The sequence below is a fragment of the Camelina sativa genome, chromosome 9, assembly GCF_000633955.1.
Source record: "Camelina sativa cultivar DH55 chromosome 9, Cs, whole genome shotgun sequence".
NCBI classification, from domain to species: Eukaryota; Viridiplantae; Streptophyta; class Magnoliopsida; order Brassicales; family Brassicaceae; genus Camelina; species Camelina sativa.
In genome coordinates, this window is record NC_025693.1 from 30335254 (window position 1) to 30352822 (window position 17569).

Sequence of the window (17569 nt, forward strand, 5' to 3'; positions counted from 1 at the left end):
GTCAACCCCTCAAACCACCGGGTGATAATATTAACACAAATCATCTATCATACAAAAAAAACACACAACCGTACCTACTGATCATTTTCACAAGAAAATTGTTTTTAACAATTTTTTATCACTTCCAAACAGGCGCTAAGGAACTCAAAGAATCAGCTAAAAGCTAATGCAGAAAAATCCGCAAGGTATGTATAATCTTGATGTCACATTTTTGCTTTCTTTTTTTAGTGAATGTAAAGTTGTATTCCACTAAATTGATAGAATGCCGTTAGGCTGAATTTTGAGTTCTAGATTCCACGAGTCATGATATATCACATACTAATGTTGTGCAAATGTTTGTGTAAACTTAGTTTTGTTTCTCCTGTTTTCGGTGAATATGTAGAACAACTAATCAATATGGAGCTTGATCCAACTACACTGATTAACCAAACCGAGAAACCCATCAAGTGGCGTACCATCATCATCTGCATCATGTTCGTCATAACCGGTCAATCCATCGCCAAACTCCTCGAAACCTTCTACGACCACCACACTAACCGGAACCACTTTCAAGATGACGGCGTATGGACTCAACCTCTTCTCCGAGTCATCGGATTCCCTCTCCTTCTTCTCCCTTTCTTTATCCTCTCTTCCAGAAAACACAATCAACTTCGCATTACTTCCGATCGATCTTCCCACACCGTACTTTACCTTTGTACCGGCGTACTAATGGTGGTTCAGGTAAAACTATACGTCAAAGGTAAGCTCGAGATACCTTTCACGAAGTCCCTACTCATCGAGGGGACACAGCTCTACTTCACATCGATCTTCTCAGGCATCGTCAACCGTATCAAATTCAATCTATGGTTTGTGATATCTCTCATCTTCACCGTCGTCGTCACCACTCTCTCCTCTAACTTAAGCGGTGATTGGTCGGCTTGGTTAGCCTCCATCACTTTCTCTTTTCTCCTCTGCAACATTCGTAACATTTTCATCACCAATAGCACCAGGGAAGCTAGCTTCAAAGACGTTCTAGAATTGCTCATATTCTCGTCTCTTATAGCCACCATTGCATCCGTTTTCATCTCCGGCGAGAGTCATGATCTGAAGAGAGGGATCAATGGTTTCTCGAAGGGAAAGGTTTCTTACGTTATGACTATGGTTGGTCAAGCCGCCGCGTGGCAAATCTATGGGGTGGGGCTTGTAGGGCTTGTTGTGTTCGCCGACTCGATCGTGACCTCGAACGTCATCAGTCTCTGTACTTATCCGATCGTGACGGTTCTTAGAATCTTGTTTTGCAATTACGATGAAGAGGAGTTTAGTGGCTTTCTAGGAGCCGCTTTAGTGCTTTCCGCCATTGCGGTCGCTTCTTCTTTTTACAAGCATAAAAGAGGTTTTGGTAATTGGAAGATGCCTAGAGTTTTGCGGTTTGTTGTTGTATTTGTTGTGTATTACTTTTACATCTCTGAGTTCTTAAAACCTGATCCTTACATCTCCACACCAATGGAATTCGAATTGTTTTGAAAATAGTAAGAAAAATAATAAAGTTTGTGTGTTAGTTATTATTTTAGTGATTTCATTTATTCTGTTACATGTTCTCCCTTGTGCCGTGTGATAACATGCAATTAAATATTTCAAGTCTTAAACATAAAACATGGATTTGATTTTAATATATAGTACTTTTTCTCCCTAGCTCATCTCCTCAACTCCAAACATACATTTTGAATTTTCTTCTATCCCAAGAACTAAGAAGTGTTCGTTAACTACCACGAAGAATTATTATGTAGCGAGCTGTTTAATTGGGCCATCCTTCCTGGGATTAATTCCTAAAACATGGGAATTTGAATGAGAAAGTCATCTCACTATACTTGGTCTCTTACTCATAGGAATATGTCAGAATAATGAGTCTTCCGTTGACAAAATCACAATGGAATAGAAAGTGACAATGAATTAAAATACTCAATTTATGTCTGCAAATAGTAACTAAAACACCCAATTGCTCAACTGGCAAAAACAGCCTTACCCCGTCAAAAGTCCACCCCCAAACCATTATATTGCTTGGCTATAAAGACATAAATTCAGCTTTCTAAATTCCTCAGAAACATAATCAAATAACAACAAATCTTAAACCATTTGCTTCCAAACTCTCAAAACTCGTATATTTTTATCAATGGGGTATAATCAACCAATGCAGTCTAATTCACAAGGTAAGCAGATTCTTCTGATAAAATATGTTTTTTTTTTTTTTTTAATTACTGAACGGATTTTTTACTGATCAAATATGTTGTGATTAACCATTACATGTTTCTCCTTTGCAGAACAATTTGTGCAAATGCCGCTCTATATGGAGCACGGCTCAAGTACACCAATAAACCAAACCAGTGACTCGAACCAAAGACTCAAAAAGTGGGTTACCATCATCATATGCATCATCTTGGCCGTAACAGGTCAATGCATCACCAGGATCCTCGAGAACTATTACTTCCGCCACAGAAACCGGAGCCGTAGGTACAGCTTCTGGACTCAATCCCTTCTCCAAGTCGTCGGATTCCCCATCCTCCTCGTCCCTTTCCTTCTCCTCGTCCTCTCTTCCAAGAAACGGAAACAACTTCTCATTACCTCCGATGGAGTCGCCGCCGCGCTATTAGTACTTTACCCTATTATCGTCATCTACATGTTTTGTCAAGCATTTTTCTCGAACATTAAACACCGGATCCCCTTTAAAGTTTTCACTCTCATCTACACGTCACAGCTCTTCTTCACCCCCATTTTCTCCATCTTTATATTTTCCAACAAAGTAAAACTCAACAGATGGACGATTGTTTCTCTCATCTTAGCCACCCTAGCCGGAACTTTCACTCTCAACACTTTCTCCGCCGGGTCACCCATCATCTACAACGGGAAGATACACACCTTTCGTGTTATGTATCTGGCTGTATGTGGCGCCGTCTTTTTCTCCTTGCTCCTCGCCCAGATCAGGAACATATTCGAGGCTTTTATCTCCGTTTGCAAGGAATCCACAAACATAAAACAACCAAGTTTCGTCGTTGTTCTTGAGTTGCTCATCTTCTCGTTTCTCTATACCACCGTCATCTTTGTCGCAGCCGTTTTCATCTCCGGCGATCATCACAACTTGAAGAGAGAGATGGATGGGTTCTCGAAGGGGCAAGTTTCCTACGTGTGGACTATGGTGGGTCAAGCCGTTGCATGGCAGATATACTGGGTCGGGATCGTGGGGCTAGTGTTGGCTGTCTCGGCTGAGTTCTCGAACGTGATCAGTGTTTGTACGTGGCCGATCGTGTCGGTTCTCGTGGCTTTGTTTTATAACAAGTACGATCAGTTCGATGTCTTCAGAGGAATCGCCTTAGGCGCCGCTACACTTAGCGTTGCATCTTATTTATATATGATCCTCAAAGAGAAGAGCGAAGATGACGACCAACCTACAAGCTAATCAAATCTTGGAATTTGGACTCTCTAGAAAAGAAAAAAGTTACATTTGATTTTTTTTTCATTAAAAGTATGTGGCTAATGAATGTTTGCAATAATCCCCAACACATCACTCACCATCGACGATGATATGTTTCTCTTCTATCATAATTTTATACTATTGTAACAACAACTTTGACTTTGTTATCGACATTCTTTTTGGGTCAAATGATTGTCTCACGTACAATTTTATTTAATCTAAGGCTATTTGATTTATTAAAAAACAAATAGATACCTCACTTTAACGGGAATGGATTGACAACAACAAAAAGAAAAACGGGAATGGATTTTCAGAAAGATATGCCCAGTCAACATTTTTCGTGATAGATCGGAGAGGTGTTTTTGTGCTACTATCACAAGGCATGGAACTATCGAAGTCAAATCCACCATTAACAAAGACTACAAAGTCCCCATTTGAACAAGATAATTCATCTTAAAATAACCTTACTGCTTTTATGTTTTTTTTTTTGGGTACTAGATATTTAATAGATATTTAATGATCTAAATTAGAATAAAGCATTTTTATCTATATGGGTAATAAGAAAAAAAATCTAATTGATTAGTTTTTTCTTATACAAGGTTCGAAAGTAATTTCTATCGTCTAAATTAAAATGTTATTTTTGAAAAGTAGTTGTTAATTTGTTTATCTTAACTTAGTTTTGCAATAGCCTTTAAGAAAAAAAAACAAAGCAATTGCATTGATTTTGTTAATAATGCTAACCAAATTCCACAATAATCTATCTGAAAGTAAACAACTTCAAATTAAAATCTAGACTATTTATTTGGAAAAAAGAAATGTTGAGATAATTGGAACTAGAGCTTTGTAGTTATCAAACTACTCATGAGAAGAGGCCGCCTTTTCACGTGTGTCTCGACCACAAATGTTCTCTAAAAAGGAGAAGTAAAAATCCAACTTTGTGTCTTCTTTCGAGGGACCTTCGGGGCCCGTACGTTCAGTTTCGTGGACAAATAGTCGCCACATGACTGACCCTTACACTAATACATACTTGTATTTTGTTATGTTTTTTTCACGTGGCAATTAAAAGCCAAGAGAATGGATAACATCAAGGAAAAAAATTGGTGACTTTACTTACGTACGGAGAGTTAAGGAAACCTACCTACGATTCTTTTTCAATGTTTACAAGTTACTTGTATGATATGATTTGTTTGACAAAAAAAAATATATTTCAAAATATATGATGTTTTAATTAAATCACGTAGATTAAAAAATCTTTATTTTTAATAAGTTCAACCAATCAGAAATAATACTGCATAATATAAAATATTAAACTAATCTAAAAGTTGCGTAAAAACTTGAAAATATTCTATATTATGAAACAACAAACTTCTCTAAAGTATTTTATATTTTGAAATAGAAGGAATATATATTAGTGAATCATCGAAAAAAGGTTTGGTAATTCTGTGGCACATAAAATTAAACTTTTACATTATTTAAGTTACATAATATAAGATATTAAACTAATCTAAAAGTTACGTAAAAACTTGAAAACATTCTATATTATAAAATAACAAACTTCACTAAAGCATTTTATATTTTGAAATGGAGGGAATATATATTAGTGAATCATCGAAAAAAGGTTTGGTGATTCTATGACACATAAAATTAAACTTTTACATTATTTGAGTTAGCACATAATGTAACTCCGCATTTTAATTTTAATTTTTAGCTATTTAAAATTAGGCTAATTTTTAGCTATTAAATGCGTTCACACGACGAACCGTTAATTCATAGTGATATATATTTTATATTTCCCCAATCGTGGATGACCTTATCCATATCTCTCTCTCTTTTGTTTTTTAGAAAATCTCAAATCGTCTCTCTCTCTCTGCTGGTTTTACGATCACTGTTGCCAAAAAGAGAAGGGTCTCTCGAGACAAGTGTTAGGATTACAAACACAACACCAGCTTCCTCCTTGCGACACGACCCTCCGTCATGTCTGCGCCAGCTATATCTTCTCCACGCCACGTTTCATCACTATGTTCCACTATATATACACACCTACCCATTACATCATGTCTTTGCCTTATCACTCACAAAAAATCTTTATATAACATCACTTTCGAGCTGTCAACATCCGTACATGTCATCCATAGAGCCAAAGGTGATGATGGTTGGTGCTAACAAGAAACAACGAACTGTCCAAGCAAGTTCGAGGAAAGGCTGTATGAGAGGAAAAGGTGGACCCGATAACGCGTCTTGCACCTACAAAGGAGTTAGACAACGCACTTGGGGAAAATGGGTCGCTGAGATCCGTGAGCCTAACCGAGGAGCTCGTCTTTGGCTCGGTACCTTTGACACCTCCCGCGAAGCTGCCTTGGCTTATGACTCCGCAGCTCGTAAGCTTTATGGTCCCGAGGCTCACCTTAACCTCCCAGAGTCCTTAAGAAGTTACCCTGATACACCGTCGTCTCAGACATCCCAGACGACACCAAGCAGCAACACGGGTGGAAAAAGCAGCGACTCCGAGTCGCCATGTTCATCTAACGAGTTGTCATCATGTAGGAGAGTGACAGAGGAGGTATCATGGGAGCATATAAACGTGGATTTACCGGTAATGGATGATTCTTCTATATGGGAAGAAGCTACAATGTCGTTAGGGTTTCCATGGGTTAATGAAGGAGATAATGATATTTCTCCGTTTGATACTTGTATTTCCGGTGGCTATTCTAATTGGGATTCCTTTCATTCCCCACTTTGAGGTGTCACTAAAATCTCCTTAATTATTAAGACTATCATATACAAAATTACATATACAAATATATCGTCACCGTGATGTAAATATACACCAGCTCCATATATGTTCACATCTATATATATATGTCGTTTGTCTGTAGTATAAAAGTAGATTCTTACTACATCATAAAACATAAAAAATAAAAAATGACAGTTGTGTGTCTCAAAGCTAAATATGTGTCATGGGGAAAACTTGAAGTGCAATGTATCTGTGTAAAGAAAACGTGATGTTACGTTGTGTGTAAATGTAACGGTCAATGTGTAGACTACATATGTCTCTATTTTCGCTTTCAGTTTGTTGACTATTGTCTCGTTTGTTGTGTTTTTACTTCTTATTCTATTTTTATTTTTCCTCTTTTACATACCTTCGTCTTTGTGCTATGTGTGTGGTGTGACCCTCTCACCGGCGTACTACATGGCACGGTTTATCACACATTATAAACCAGCCCCGTTTATGGCCAGCCCAAAATCTGTATAAATCTGGCCCGTTTATGGTCAGCCCAAAATCTATATCCGGCCCATATATGGTCTCCGCTCTCCACCTATCTATGGTCTCCACTCCACTCTCCACCTAATGCCTACAGGGGATTGAACTAATGGTTTGCTTCATACTCAAAACACCAAATCCTGAATGTAAAATTTTAGCCTTGAATGACACCTGATTTTACATCAGTTTTTGGTTTTAGATTCTGTAAAATCCATTTTTTAGCCATTCATGATTATGAAAAAAATAGATTTTCTAGAATTTAGGAAAACCAGATTTTGAAGGATTTTAGCATTTTGTTCATAAAATCTAAAAACCACAAAAATCTGGTTTTTCAGCGTGATTTTTTTTAAATTTTTTTTTCTAATATAGATTTATTCTAATTTCCTTAAATTCTAAAACAAACTAAAACTTTTTTTTTATTGTGCAACATATGTTTTTTTCCTGCATCATTGTATCTTTTTTTTAATAAAAAAATTATAATTATTATTTTATTATTTTTAAAATAATTATTATACATAAAAACCAAAAACTAATCAAGTCACCATTCAAGATTTTGAAAAAAAAACTAAAATCTACACCAAAAATCAAAAACTAAAAAAACAAAAACCAAAATTCAAAAGCTAAAAACTAAAATCTAAAAACAAGTTAAAAACCAGCAGCCATTCATGGCCTTTGTTTTCTTATTCTATGCCAGATAAAAAAAAAAAAAAAAAGATAACACTTCTGCGACTTAGCTTATGCACTATGTGTAACATAAAAAAAACTTTATTAATGGACTTGTTATTATATAGAGAGAAAGAGAGAGAAAAATGGAGCTCTCTGAATTATAAACGTGGAGTTTTTTTTTTTTTTTTTTTAATGTGGAGTTTCTAATTCGGTCTCTTTGAAATGATGCTTTTTTACGAGTGTATTTCGAACGAAACTATAATATGGGACCAAAATATTCATATCGAAAAAAGTAGCTATCGAGTCATCTAAGTTTTATACCATGTTAGATTTTAATACCAAGTTCAATTTAAAGGTCAAAAGACAATGGAGGGCTAGGTATTCGGGCTGCAGAACCCATGAATAAGGCGTTGGTTGCAAAAATTGGATGGAGGGTTCTCTTTGACGTATCGAGTCTCTGGGCTCGGGTTGTGAGAAGTAAGTACAAGATAGGTGATGCATCTTGGTTTATAGCAAAGAGCAGTTGGTCTTCAACCTGGAGAAGTGTTGGGGTAGGCTTAAGAGAAGTGGTGATCCCGGGTCTCGGTTGGGTCCTTGGGGATGGAGTTATGATCAAATTCTAGAAGGATAAGTGGATGGGGGATTTCTCTTTGTATGATAGGCGGATAGGAGATCCTCCAGTTGAACTCCAACAGGTTCGGATTCGGGATTTATGGCATGATGGTGTTGGTTGGGACTTCCCGCGTTTTGAACAATATCTTCCAGACTTCGTGTGCTTGAACCTCAGGTCAGTTATTGTTGATACTGATACGGGGTCTAAGGACAGAATCTCGTGGAAAGCTAGTTTGGATGGGCGATTCACAGTGAAACCGGCATATGAAGCTCTGACTAGAAACACGGTTCCGAGACAGAATATGGACATTTTATACGGTATGGTTTGGCGTAGTGCGGTACCAGAAAGAGTAAGGGTTTTTCTTTGGATGGTGGTTAAGCAAGTTATTATGACAAATGTGGAAAGGCACAGACGGCACTTAAGTGATTCTGGGGTCTGCATAGTGTGCAAAGCAGGGGAGGAAACGATCATACATATTCTTCGAGATTGCCCTGCGATCTCAGGGGTCTGGATGCGGATTATACCACCTCGTCACCAATCTCTGTTCTTTCATCAAAGTTTATTAGAATGGGTGTTCACTAATTTGTCTAATAATCAGGAGTTGTTTGGAGTGCCATGGTCTACGCTGTTTGGTATGATCGTATGGTGGGGCTGGAAGTGGAGATGTGGTAACGTTTTCGGGGAAGTTGGTAAGTGTAGGGATCGAGTGCGGTTTGTGAAGGAGATCTCTCAGACAGTGCACAATGCACACTTGGTTACCAAAGGTGTATCTCGTGCGGTGGGTCGAGAAATAAGACTGATCTCGTGGCAGGCTCCGGATGTCGATGGGTCCGATTGAATACGGATGGGGCTTCAAGAGGGAATCCGGGAGCGGCGGCAGCTGGTGGGGTGTTGAGGGACGCGGAAGGGAAATGGTTAGGCGGGTTTGCATTGAATATCGGTGTGTGCTCGGCGCCATTGGCAGAGCTTTGGGGAGTATACTACGGCCTGTGTTTAGCCTGGGATCACAGAATACCGCAGCTAGACCTTGTAGTAGACTCGGAGTTGGTGGTCGAATATCTAAAGACAGGGATAAGTGAGACCCATCCCTTGTCTACCCTAGTACGCATGTGCTATGGCTTTATCTCTAAGGACTGGAGTGTCCGAATTTCTCATGGTTATAGAGAGGCTAATCGTCTGGCGGATGGATTGGCTAACTATGCCTTCTCTCAGCCCCTCGGGGTCGTTTTGTTTGATTCTTGCCCCATCTCTATTGTTTCTATCTTGGATGAAGATGCTAGAGGGACTGCGTTCCCTAGAAGAACTCGTGTGTAATTTTTTTTAAGATTTCGTAATAAATTTGGAAGGGGCTTTGTCCCCTCTCCCTTACCAAAAAAAAAAAGGTCAAAAGACAACTGGTTATAAATGGTTTGGTCCATACTTTATATTATATAAGAATATTAGTTTTGATCGAATTTTAGATTTAAACTTATAAAGTTTTGTTTTTTCAACAGTTATTACATATTAATTTTATTTTTATGTTTTTCTCCATTCGGCTAAGATTCTATTCAAAAATTTTGGATTGAAAAGTAATAGGTTAAACAAAGCTTGTTTTTGTTTTAATAGTCCACTTTTAATTAATCAGTTTTTGTTGAAAGATCCATTACTTCAATTGAATGAGAACAATCGTTTGATCTAATCCAAATTGAATATCCCGACAGTGATAAATTACTATTCCCTCTATTTCACAAAGAATGTCAATTTTACACATTTCACATAAATTAAGAAATGTTTGAATCATACATATTTGCCCTATTTATTAAGTGATTAATGATCAAAATTCAATGAAAATAGCTTTGGGTTTAGGGATAAAAAAAGAAAATTTAGCATTAAAACATTCATTGGAAATGTAAAATGATATTCTTTGTGAAACAAAATATTTTCTTCAAATGACATCTTTGTGAAACAGAGGGAATAGTAAATATCATAAATGCAAATGATAACATTCTATTGATCATGATCGAAAAGGAAAGAAACAAAAAAAAGATAACACAAGAAAAATGGCAATAATATATCAGCCAGATATTATATATAGAAAAGTCCCAATCCAAAGCTCCTCCCACATAGATCATCATCATCATCTTCATCCTCATGAACAATGATGTCTCATCCACCATTTTTTTTCTTTTTTCCTTTCTCAAAAACCTTTCTTAGGTAATTAATAATTAAAAGAGCAAAAAAAAAACACTAAAAAAAAAAGCAGACACAAAAGTCATAAAAACACAACGGGCGACACCATTGTTCCCTTTTTAATTGGGGTAAAATGGCATTTTGTAATTATTAGCTGCGAGAGAGAAAGAACAAAGTCAAACGTTGTCCGTTGACTGATGGAGCAGTGGAGTTGTGATGGACGACGACTTGATCGAGTTGCGAGAAACAGGTGCACGTTCGATACCATGCTCCGCGGATGACTGGATTGCTGCCTTCTCAAGCGCTGCAAATTTCCTCTCTTCGCTCTTACCGTACAATACAAAGTAAAGCCCTGCTATGATCAACACCGCTCCAATGATCCTGCCATTACAAAACAGCCACGTGTCACAATTTAACGTTTATTTTCCGTTTAGGTCCTTGGAGTATAAATAAATTCGAAATAAACAACTCGGTTTTAGTAATTTGACATACCCGCCCAAGTAAAACTCTTCGCCTAACGCGATTGAAGCCATGATTGCAACGACAAGAGTCTGAACAGGTTGGTAAACAGCAACGAAGACTGGACCCCCTCTGTCAATACACCAAATCTGAACGGCAAACGCGATTCCTGACGCTACGATTCCCTGAAAATCAAACCAAAATTTGTAAGGACTAAATTGATTGATTTGAAACAATAGGGCTTAAAATAAAAGATTTGAAAAAAAAATACTAACGGCGTAGAGGATGGTGAAAAGCTCCCAACCGGAGTGAAAAACCCAAGCCTGAGAATCTCTTTCACAGAAAGCAGCAATGATCAAGAACTGAATGATACCAAAGAAACAAGTGTAAGACGTAACCGAGAGCCTCGCCGGGTAAGATTTAAGAACCGGAGCTTGGAACACGAGCCATCCTGACCACGAGAGACAGTGACCGATCAGGTAGAGGCAGCCAAGTGTCCAGTTTTTGGGAGCGGCGTCTCCTAACGGCGCTATCACGGCTGAGTTTGTGGTGAGCAGGTGAGTGTGGAGGTGGCTGGTCGGAGTGTAGATTGTTGGACCCTTGTAGAGAGTGATGACGGAAGCTCCAGCTACGCAGAGAGCTGTTCCCAAGACTTTGGAGATACCGTCTCTTCTGTTTATTCTTACTTTCTCAATCCTGTATTGTTTTTTTACATACAGTAAGTACATGATGAACAGTATGGTTACTACTATGATGATCACTATTTTGTAATTAAGTTAGAAGGGCCATTTAATGTTTTGTCTACGTATAATATTTTATCCACTTATGGTACGTTGACAAGTCAAATTGAACATTATTAAAGTGATACATATCCTAGCTGTTCATAAGTTTTTTAAATATTAGTATTATTTTGATTCGAATTATTAATAGAGTAAGAAAGAAAAAAGGAGATATGGAATCAATCATCAATACCTGAGAAGAGCAGCCATGAGAAAAGTAATGGCGGGAACAGAGTTTTGCATGGAAGAAGCAAATGTTGGTGAAGTGTTCTCTAGTCCCAACAAGTAAAACCCTTGGTTCGCTGTTATCCTGTTGTGTAATAATTCATTAACAAATTAATTAGTAATCCAATTTTGTTATTGAAAAAATCAGAGTGAAAGATATATATAGAGATATCTTTATGTACCCGATGAGCGCCAAAAAGAAGAACTGGATGAGAAAGTTGAGAGTAATCGCTGGTCTCTCCTTCCTAAATAACACAAGTAAGTGTGTTAATTAAATTACTATTATTAACTAGAAAACATATATAGGGTTTGACATAAAGAAGAAGTGAAAAGGTTACTTTTCGAGGAAGTAAGCGAAGGGAAGGAGAAGAAGCAAGGCGATGATGTTACGATAAACAGGGAAGACGAGTTTGCTGATCCCCATGTTGAGAGCAGCTCGAGACACCACGTGGAACCCGGCGTAACCGAATTGCAACGTCAGCATCGCTATGTGAAGCTGAAGCTTCTCCGGGACTCCCCATATTGATCTCCGGTTATCGTTGTTATCCGCCATTGGATCGAACTTAGACAACAACCGATCAAACGATGGAGAGAAGGAGAACGAGTGTGTTAATTTGTGTGTATTGATTGAGGAAAAAGAGTGAAGTTGTGGGAGATATAAATATAGGTAGATAGCTATCTCATTCCCCTCTTTGCTTGTGGGAACCACCACACTTGAGATTTCTAATATGGTATCTCATCTATTAAACCTAACTATAATAATGTGAATATATTGGAAATTTGGAATAATATGGATTTAGGCACATTTATGTTTTTTTGTTGTTGTTTCCGATCATTTTTAATGTACACACCAAATTTGTTATTTTGGTAGCATTTCACTCCTTGATTATGATACTGAATTGGGAAATTAATTTTTTTGATTTATTTTATTATTTCACTATTGGTTATTATATGTTTTACTATTATTGTAGTATCCATTATAATTTTGTTGACAAAACAAACACACATACAAATAAAAGTGCTACTTGAGGAACTTCTTGATTAGTTTTTCTAATATTGTAAAGTCTCCCAATCAATCTCTCTATTTTAATAATATTTTTTATAACTTTATTTTATGATGAAAAATGTCTAAAATCATAAAGTAACATAATAATTAAATTCATTAATAATTTTAGATTTTTCTTTTGTTTTAGTTGAATAACATAATACTTCTACTAATTTAATAAAGTTATGAATCTAATAATCCCAGATTTATTAAAAATTTAAATGAGTTTTCTAAATCACAAACTAGTAACACCAAACTTAATAGAGTTTAACCAAATTTTAATTAAAGAACAACAAATTTTACTTAATATTTAAAGTCATTAAAACTCTATTTTAAAATCACACAGACCAATAACACCTATTTACTATATATTCAAAACTCAAACGCATTCTCGATATCTTTGCAGTTACCGTTTCCGACTCAGAAAACCAGTTTTTGTTTAAATCAAAGCAAATTTGACGAATCTAAACTTGTTCATAAAAGTGGCAACTTCTCACTTTGTAAGTTACATCGTCAAGATCAAGATTGAAGAATGAAGAATATGGTCTACATTCAAATTTGAAGACATTGCCAAAAATTTAGATATTAGTTTAGATTATGACCTGCAGGTTAGGGATTAATTGGCATTCCTGCAGGTTAGGGATTATGACAAATTGAGCAAAAATAAGTCCTCACAGTGGTATAACAAATAAACTAAACCATTCTGATTGATTTCAAACTCGAGGAAAACGATCATGAAGCTGTTAATAAATCTAAAGTTGATTGAAACAAAGGGCCCGCGAAATATTTAACTGTGTACTATTGTTTTCCTTAGAAAAAAGAAGAGAGCTTAAAAATTGTGTGAAAGGCAAAGGCTGTCTCCCACATTCTTTTATTTTTTCTGCTGTTTAGCTGACATGACAACCCTCACGCCACTACTCATTAACGCAACCATCATCATGGTTTCTTAATTTTTCATTTTAATCTGAAGAATCAAAAAGGTAAAACTTAGATTGAAAAAAGCAGCTATGTTTCTTTATCATTATTTACACTGTATTCCTCAATATGCACTCACTATCTTAGACATTATAATGGTTTTAGTTTGTCCTTTCCTTTGATATTTATTTGAAGCAGCATGGCATTGCCACTAATTATTACTTGTACAGTAGTAGTCTCCAGGAGAATAACAATCTTATAATAGTACTCCTAAATTCCGTTTTAATGTTTTTTATTTACATTTTTTAAAAAATTTGTTTTAACTATATTTATTAAAACTCTTTTTCCCTATTATGAATTAAAAAATGATAAATTAATTTTGTGGGGACGATCCCCACGCGCACTAGCGAACCGTGAGACCCACAGTACCTCTTATTTCGTAGGCACAGGACCCACAGTACACGATCAATATTTATGTACACGCTTACACCAATATTATTATCTGTATTTGTCCTCAATTATTCTAGTTCTATTTTCATATATATATATATATATATGTGTGTGTAAGTGTAATTGTATTACTTTAATATTAGTTCCGATAGTCAAATACATTTGTATCCTTATAGAATAGAATCATCGAAAATTTTGATGGTTGCTTGTATTCTTTCATTTTTCTCTTTCTTTTTTGTTTTGTTATTTTTGGAGAGATCGACAATGTATACAAAACAGTGAGACTGTTTAGTAAAGTGTGCTCAGAAACATGTGCATATCCACGTGAAATCAAACCAAATATGTATTTTTCTCCCCCGTTCCACGTATGTATAAAAATGTAGTAATATCACGACGAAATAACATTTCGTAGAATTTGTTTTCACAAAACTGTTTTAGATAACTACATGTAATATGTTTAGAAATGATAAAATATTCTTCTTTTTATTGTAATTTTTTTAATGAACAATAACAAAGTTGTGACGTTTCTTGAAATCAATTTTGTTTAGTGTAGTTTTAGGGTATTCTTAAAAAACCTAAGAAAATAATAGTATGTGATGCCATTGGCCGTGCAACTGGCACACGTATGCTCAACCGTATTTATAGTGCCATTTGTCGGGAAGGCACAAGACTAGACCCCTTCATTAACTATACGGAAATTTCCAAATCTATACATAGTTTGCTAGAGGTCTTAGCATGAGCCTTTCTTCCATTCATTCATAGTGAAGGTTTTGATTTAGAAGATGACATGTATGGTAGCGAATCAGAAGACATCAATTGCCTTTTTCACAGACTGTTTAATATAAGAGATCCCATCTCATCTATATTTTCGTCATGTTTTTACCAAGGTCATTAATAAAGCCGACCGTTTGGCACATAATTTATGATGTGGGCTAGTAATTTTTGTCTTCTAAATTCTGCTGTTGGCTTGGATTTCTGAATCCTTACCAATTAATAACAAGCTATGGATACAAACCAAATCCAGCACCAAAACTTAATTTGTCGAGTAGTTTATATATGATGCCCATCATGAGATCTATAACATAGCTTCATGATTTATACTAGTTTAAATTTTAGGTAGTTTTATATCATTCCCAAATGATGATCTATTGTTACCTATGCGAAACAAGCATTGAACTCATAACTAAGTGTCAAATTTAATTCAAAATTGCATAACACTGAAAATAATAAATTTATTATAGTAGATGGTAGGATGAAGTATCTTGGTTTGTTTCTTATGAAGACTACTAGTGTGAAAGATCACTAAACATCATTTGCTATTATAAAGAAGGCGTATTATTCATGGTAAAGACGGAAGGTTGTATTAATTAGCCCAATTTCCGGAACTAGTGCTTACAAAAGTGTTTAGTTAAATACAAACTGATGCAATTAATTAGCATTTTTCGTCTTTGTGACAGAAGATAAACCCTTATTTAGTTAAAAAGGAAGAAAACAAATCCCTTTTTAGGTTGAAAAAGAAGAATAGAAACCCCTTTAACTCTTTATAAAAGTTTGATCTAAATCTCTCGGGTAAAGGGTAAAGAAACGGGTCGGGTAAGGACCCAGCAAGACAGTAACGGATCGGGTAAGGACCCAGCAAGATAGGAACCGGTAACGAGCAGAGACGAAGAAGAGGAGAGGGAGACCAATCTTAGTTGGGATATTTAATTGCCTTGTCTCCTTTTTCCTCACTTTATTTCATTTCTTTATCATTCTTGCTCGCCCACGAGCGAATCTTCTTGTCTCCGATCTCTCTCTATTCTCTTTTTTCTCACTCCTCTTTTGAATTTTAGTTTTAGCACACAAATAGTTTTAGCTTTTAACCTAAACTTTTAATAAAAAAGAACGAAATTACTTTTAGAGATTTTGAGAAGATCAATGCATAAATTTGGAGTCTTATAAACTTGATTCTTATTGTCTCACTAATTAGCCAATACACTATGTGCTCAGTCATAATCAGCAAAGATAAAACGCTCCGACTGATTGTCTGAAGAACGTAGACACGGTTCTGCAAAACTGGAACACATTTAATGACTGTATACACCTCCATAACTGTAGTGGTGGTTCACCGTTCACATGCAATTCAATGGTGTCCACTTTTATGATAGAAAAACTATGCATGTAAAGTATTCATCCGATGCTTTGATTGATGTTTGATATAGAGTGTCCTTAGATTCGTTGTGAATTGTGAATCTGTGATGATAAGTGGATGTCACTAAGGAGACACCTTGACGTATGACAACACTATAACGACGAGACAAGTATGACCCTTCAACATATTATTATAAGACTAATGCCACTTATCCCACTAACGTAATTTCAATACGTTTATTAGTATAAACAGCTCTCTTTTTTCTTGATTTCAGTTCGACGAACTGTGGGCTGTTGCATTTTACGACCTGTTGTTACGAAAATTTAGCCAATTTGCAACACATGAGGCCATACCATTTCTACACAATTTTTGTTTACAAATATTTTCTTAAAAAATTAATTTATTATAAAATCAAGAAAAACTTATACTCAGTTATCTTGGAAAAAATATAATTTTCAACGAAAATTTTTCTTTGAAAAAATATAAATTTTTTTCCCTAACAAGCAATTAGGTGTTTCTGCAACTATTTGTGGGTTGGCTTTTTGCATGCGNAATAAAAAAGAACGAAATTACTTTTAGAGATTTTGAGAAGATCAATGCATAAATTTGGAGTCTTATAAACTTGATTCTTATTGTCTCACTAATTAGCCAATACACTATGTGCTCAGTCATAATCAGCAAAGATAAAACGCTCCGACTGATTGTCTGAAGAACGTAGACACGGTTCTGCAAAACTGGAACACATTTAATGACTGTATACACCTCCATAACTGTAGTGGTGGTTCACCGTTCACATGCAATTCAATGGTGTCCACTTTTATGATAGAAAAACTATGCATGTAAAGTATTCATCCGATGCTTTGATTGATGTTTGATATAGAGTGTCCTTAGATTCGTTGTGAATTGTGAATCTGTGATGATAAGTGGATGTCACTAAGGAGACACCTTGACGTATGACAACACTATAACGACGAGACAAGTATGACCCTTCAACATATTATTATAAGACTAATGCCACTTATCCCACTAACGTAATTTCAATACGTTTATTAGTATAAACAGCTCTCTTTTTTCTTGATTTCAGTTCGACGAACTGTGGGCTGTTGCATTTTACGACCTGTTGTTACGAAAATTTAGCCAATTTGCAACACATGAGGCCATACCATTTCTACACAATTTTTGTTTACAAATATTTTCTTAAAAAATTAATTTATTATAAAATCAAGAAAAACTTATACTCAGTTATCTTGGAAAAAATATAATTTTCAACGAAAATTTTTCTTTGAAAAAATATAAATTTTTTTCCCTAACAAGCAATTAGGTGTTTCTGCAACTATTTGTGGGTTGGCTTTTTGCATGCGAAGTCTTCTCTATGTCCAAACATATACTGACTTTTTATATTTTCTTTGT

General features: G+C 35.8%; 4 protein-coding genes across 4 annotated transcripts; 3 read left to right on the forward strand and 1 right to left on the reverse strand.

The window, feature by feature from the left end:
- LOC104715851 (probable purine permease 14) lies at nt 86-1503 on the forward strand. The gene is made up of 2 exons (XM_010433225.1): nt 86-185; nt 383-1503. The coding sequence occupies exons 1-2, from the start codon at nt 167-169 to the stop codon at nt 1501-1503; spliced, it is 1140 nt and encodes a 379-aa protein (XP_010431527.1). The 5' UTR covers nt 86-166.
- Nucleotides 2150-3430, forward strand: LOC104713201 (putative purine permease 15). The gene is made up of 2 exons (XM_010430274.2): nt 2150-2186; nt 2298-3430. Exons 1-2 carry the CDS (start codon nt 2150-2152, stop codon nt 3428-3430), a joined length of 1170 nt encoding a protein of 389 aa, XP_010428576.2.
- Nucleotides 5270-6513, forward strand: LOC104713202 (dehydration-responsive element-binding protein 2D-like). The gene has a single exon (XM_010430275.2). The coding sequence runs from the start codon at nt 5568-5570 to the stop codon at nt 6183-6185; it is 618 nt and encodes a 205-aa protein (XP_010428577.1). The 5' UTR covers nt 5270-5567; the 3' UTR covers nt 6186-6513.
- On the reverse strand, nt 9941-12265 carry LOC104713203 (protein WALLS ARE THIN 1). Its single transcript, XM_010430276.1, has 6 exons — nt 11957-12265; nt 11801-11863; nt 11587-11703; nt 10890-11310; nt 10648-10799; nt 9941-10536 (listed from the first exon to the last, which is right to left on the reverse strand). Exons 1-6 carry the CDS (start codon nt 12169-12171, stop codon nt 10332-10334), a joined length of 1173 nt encoding a protein of 390 aa, XP_010428578.1. The 5' UTR covers nt 12172-12265; the 3' UTR covers nt 9941-10331.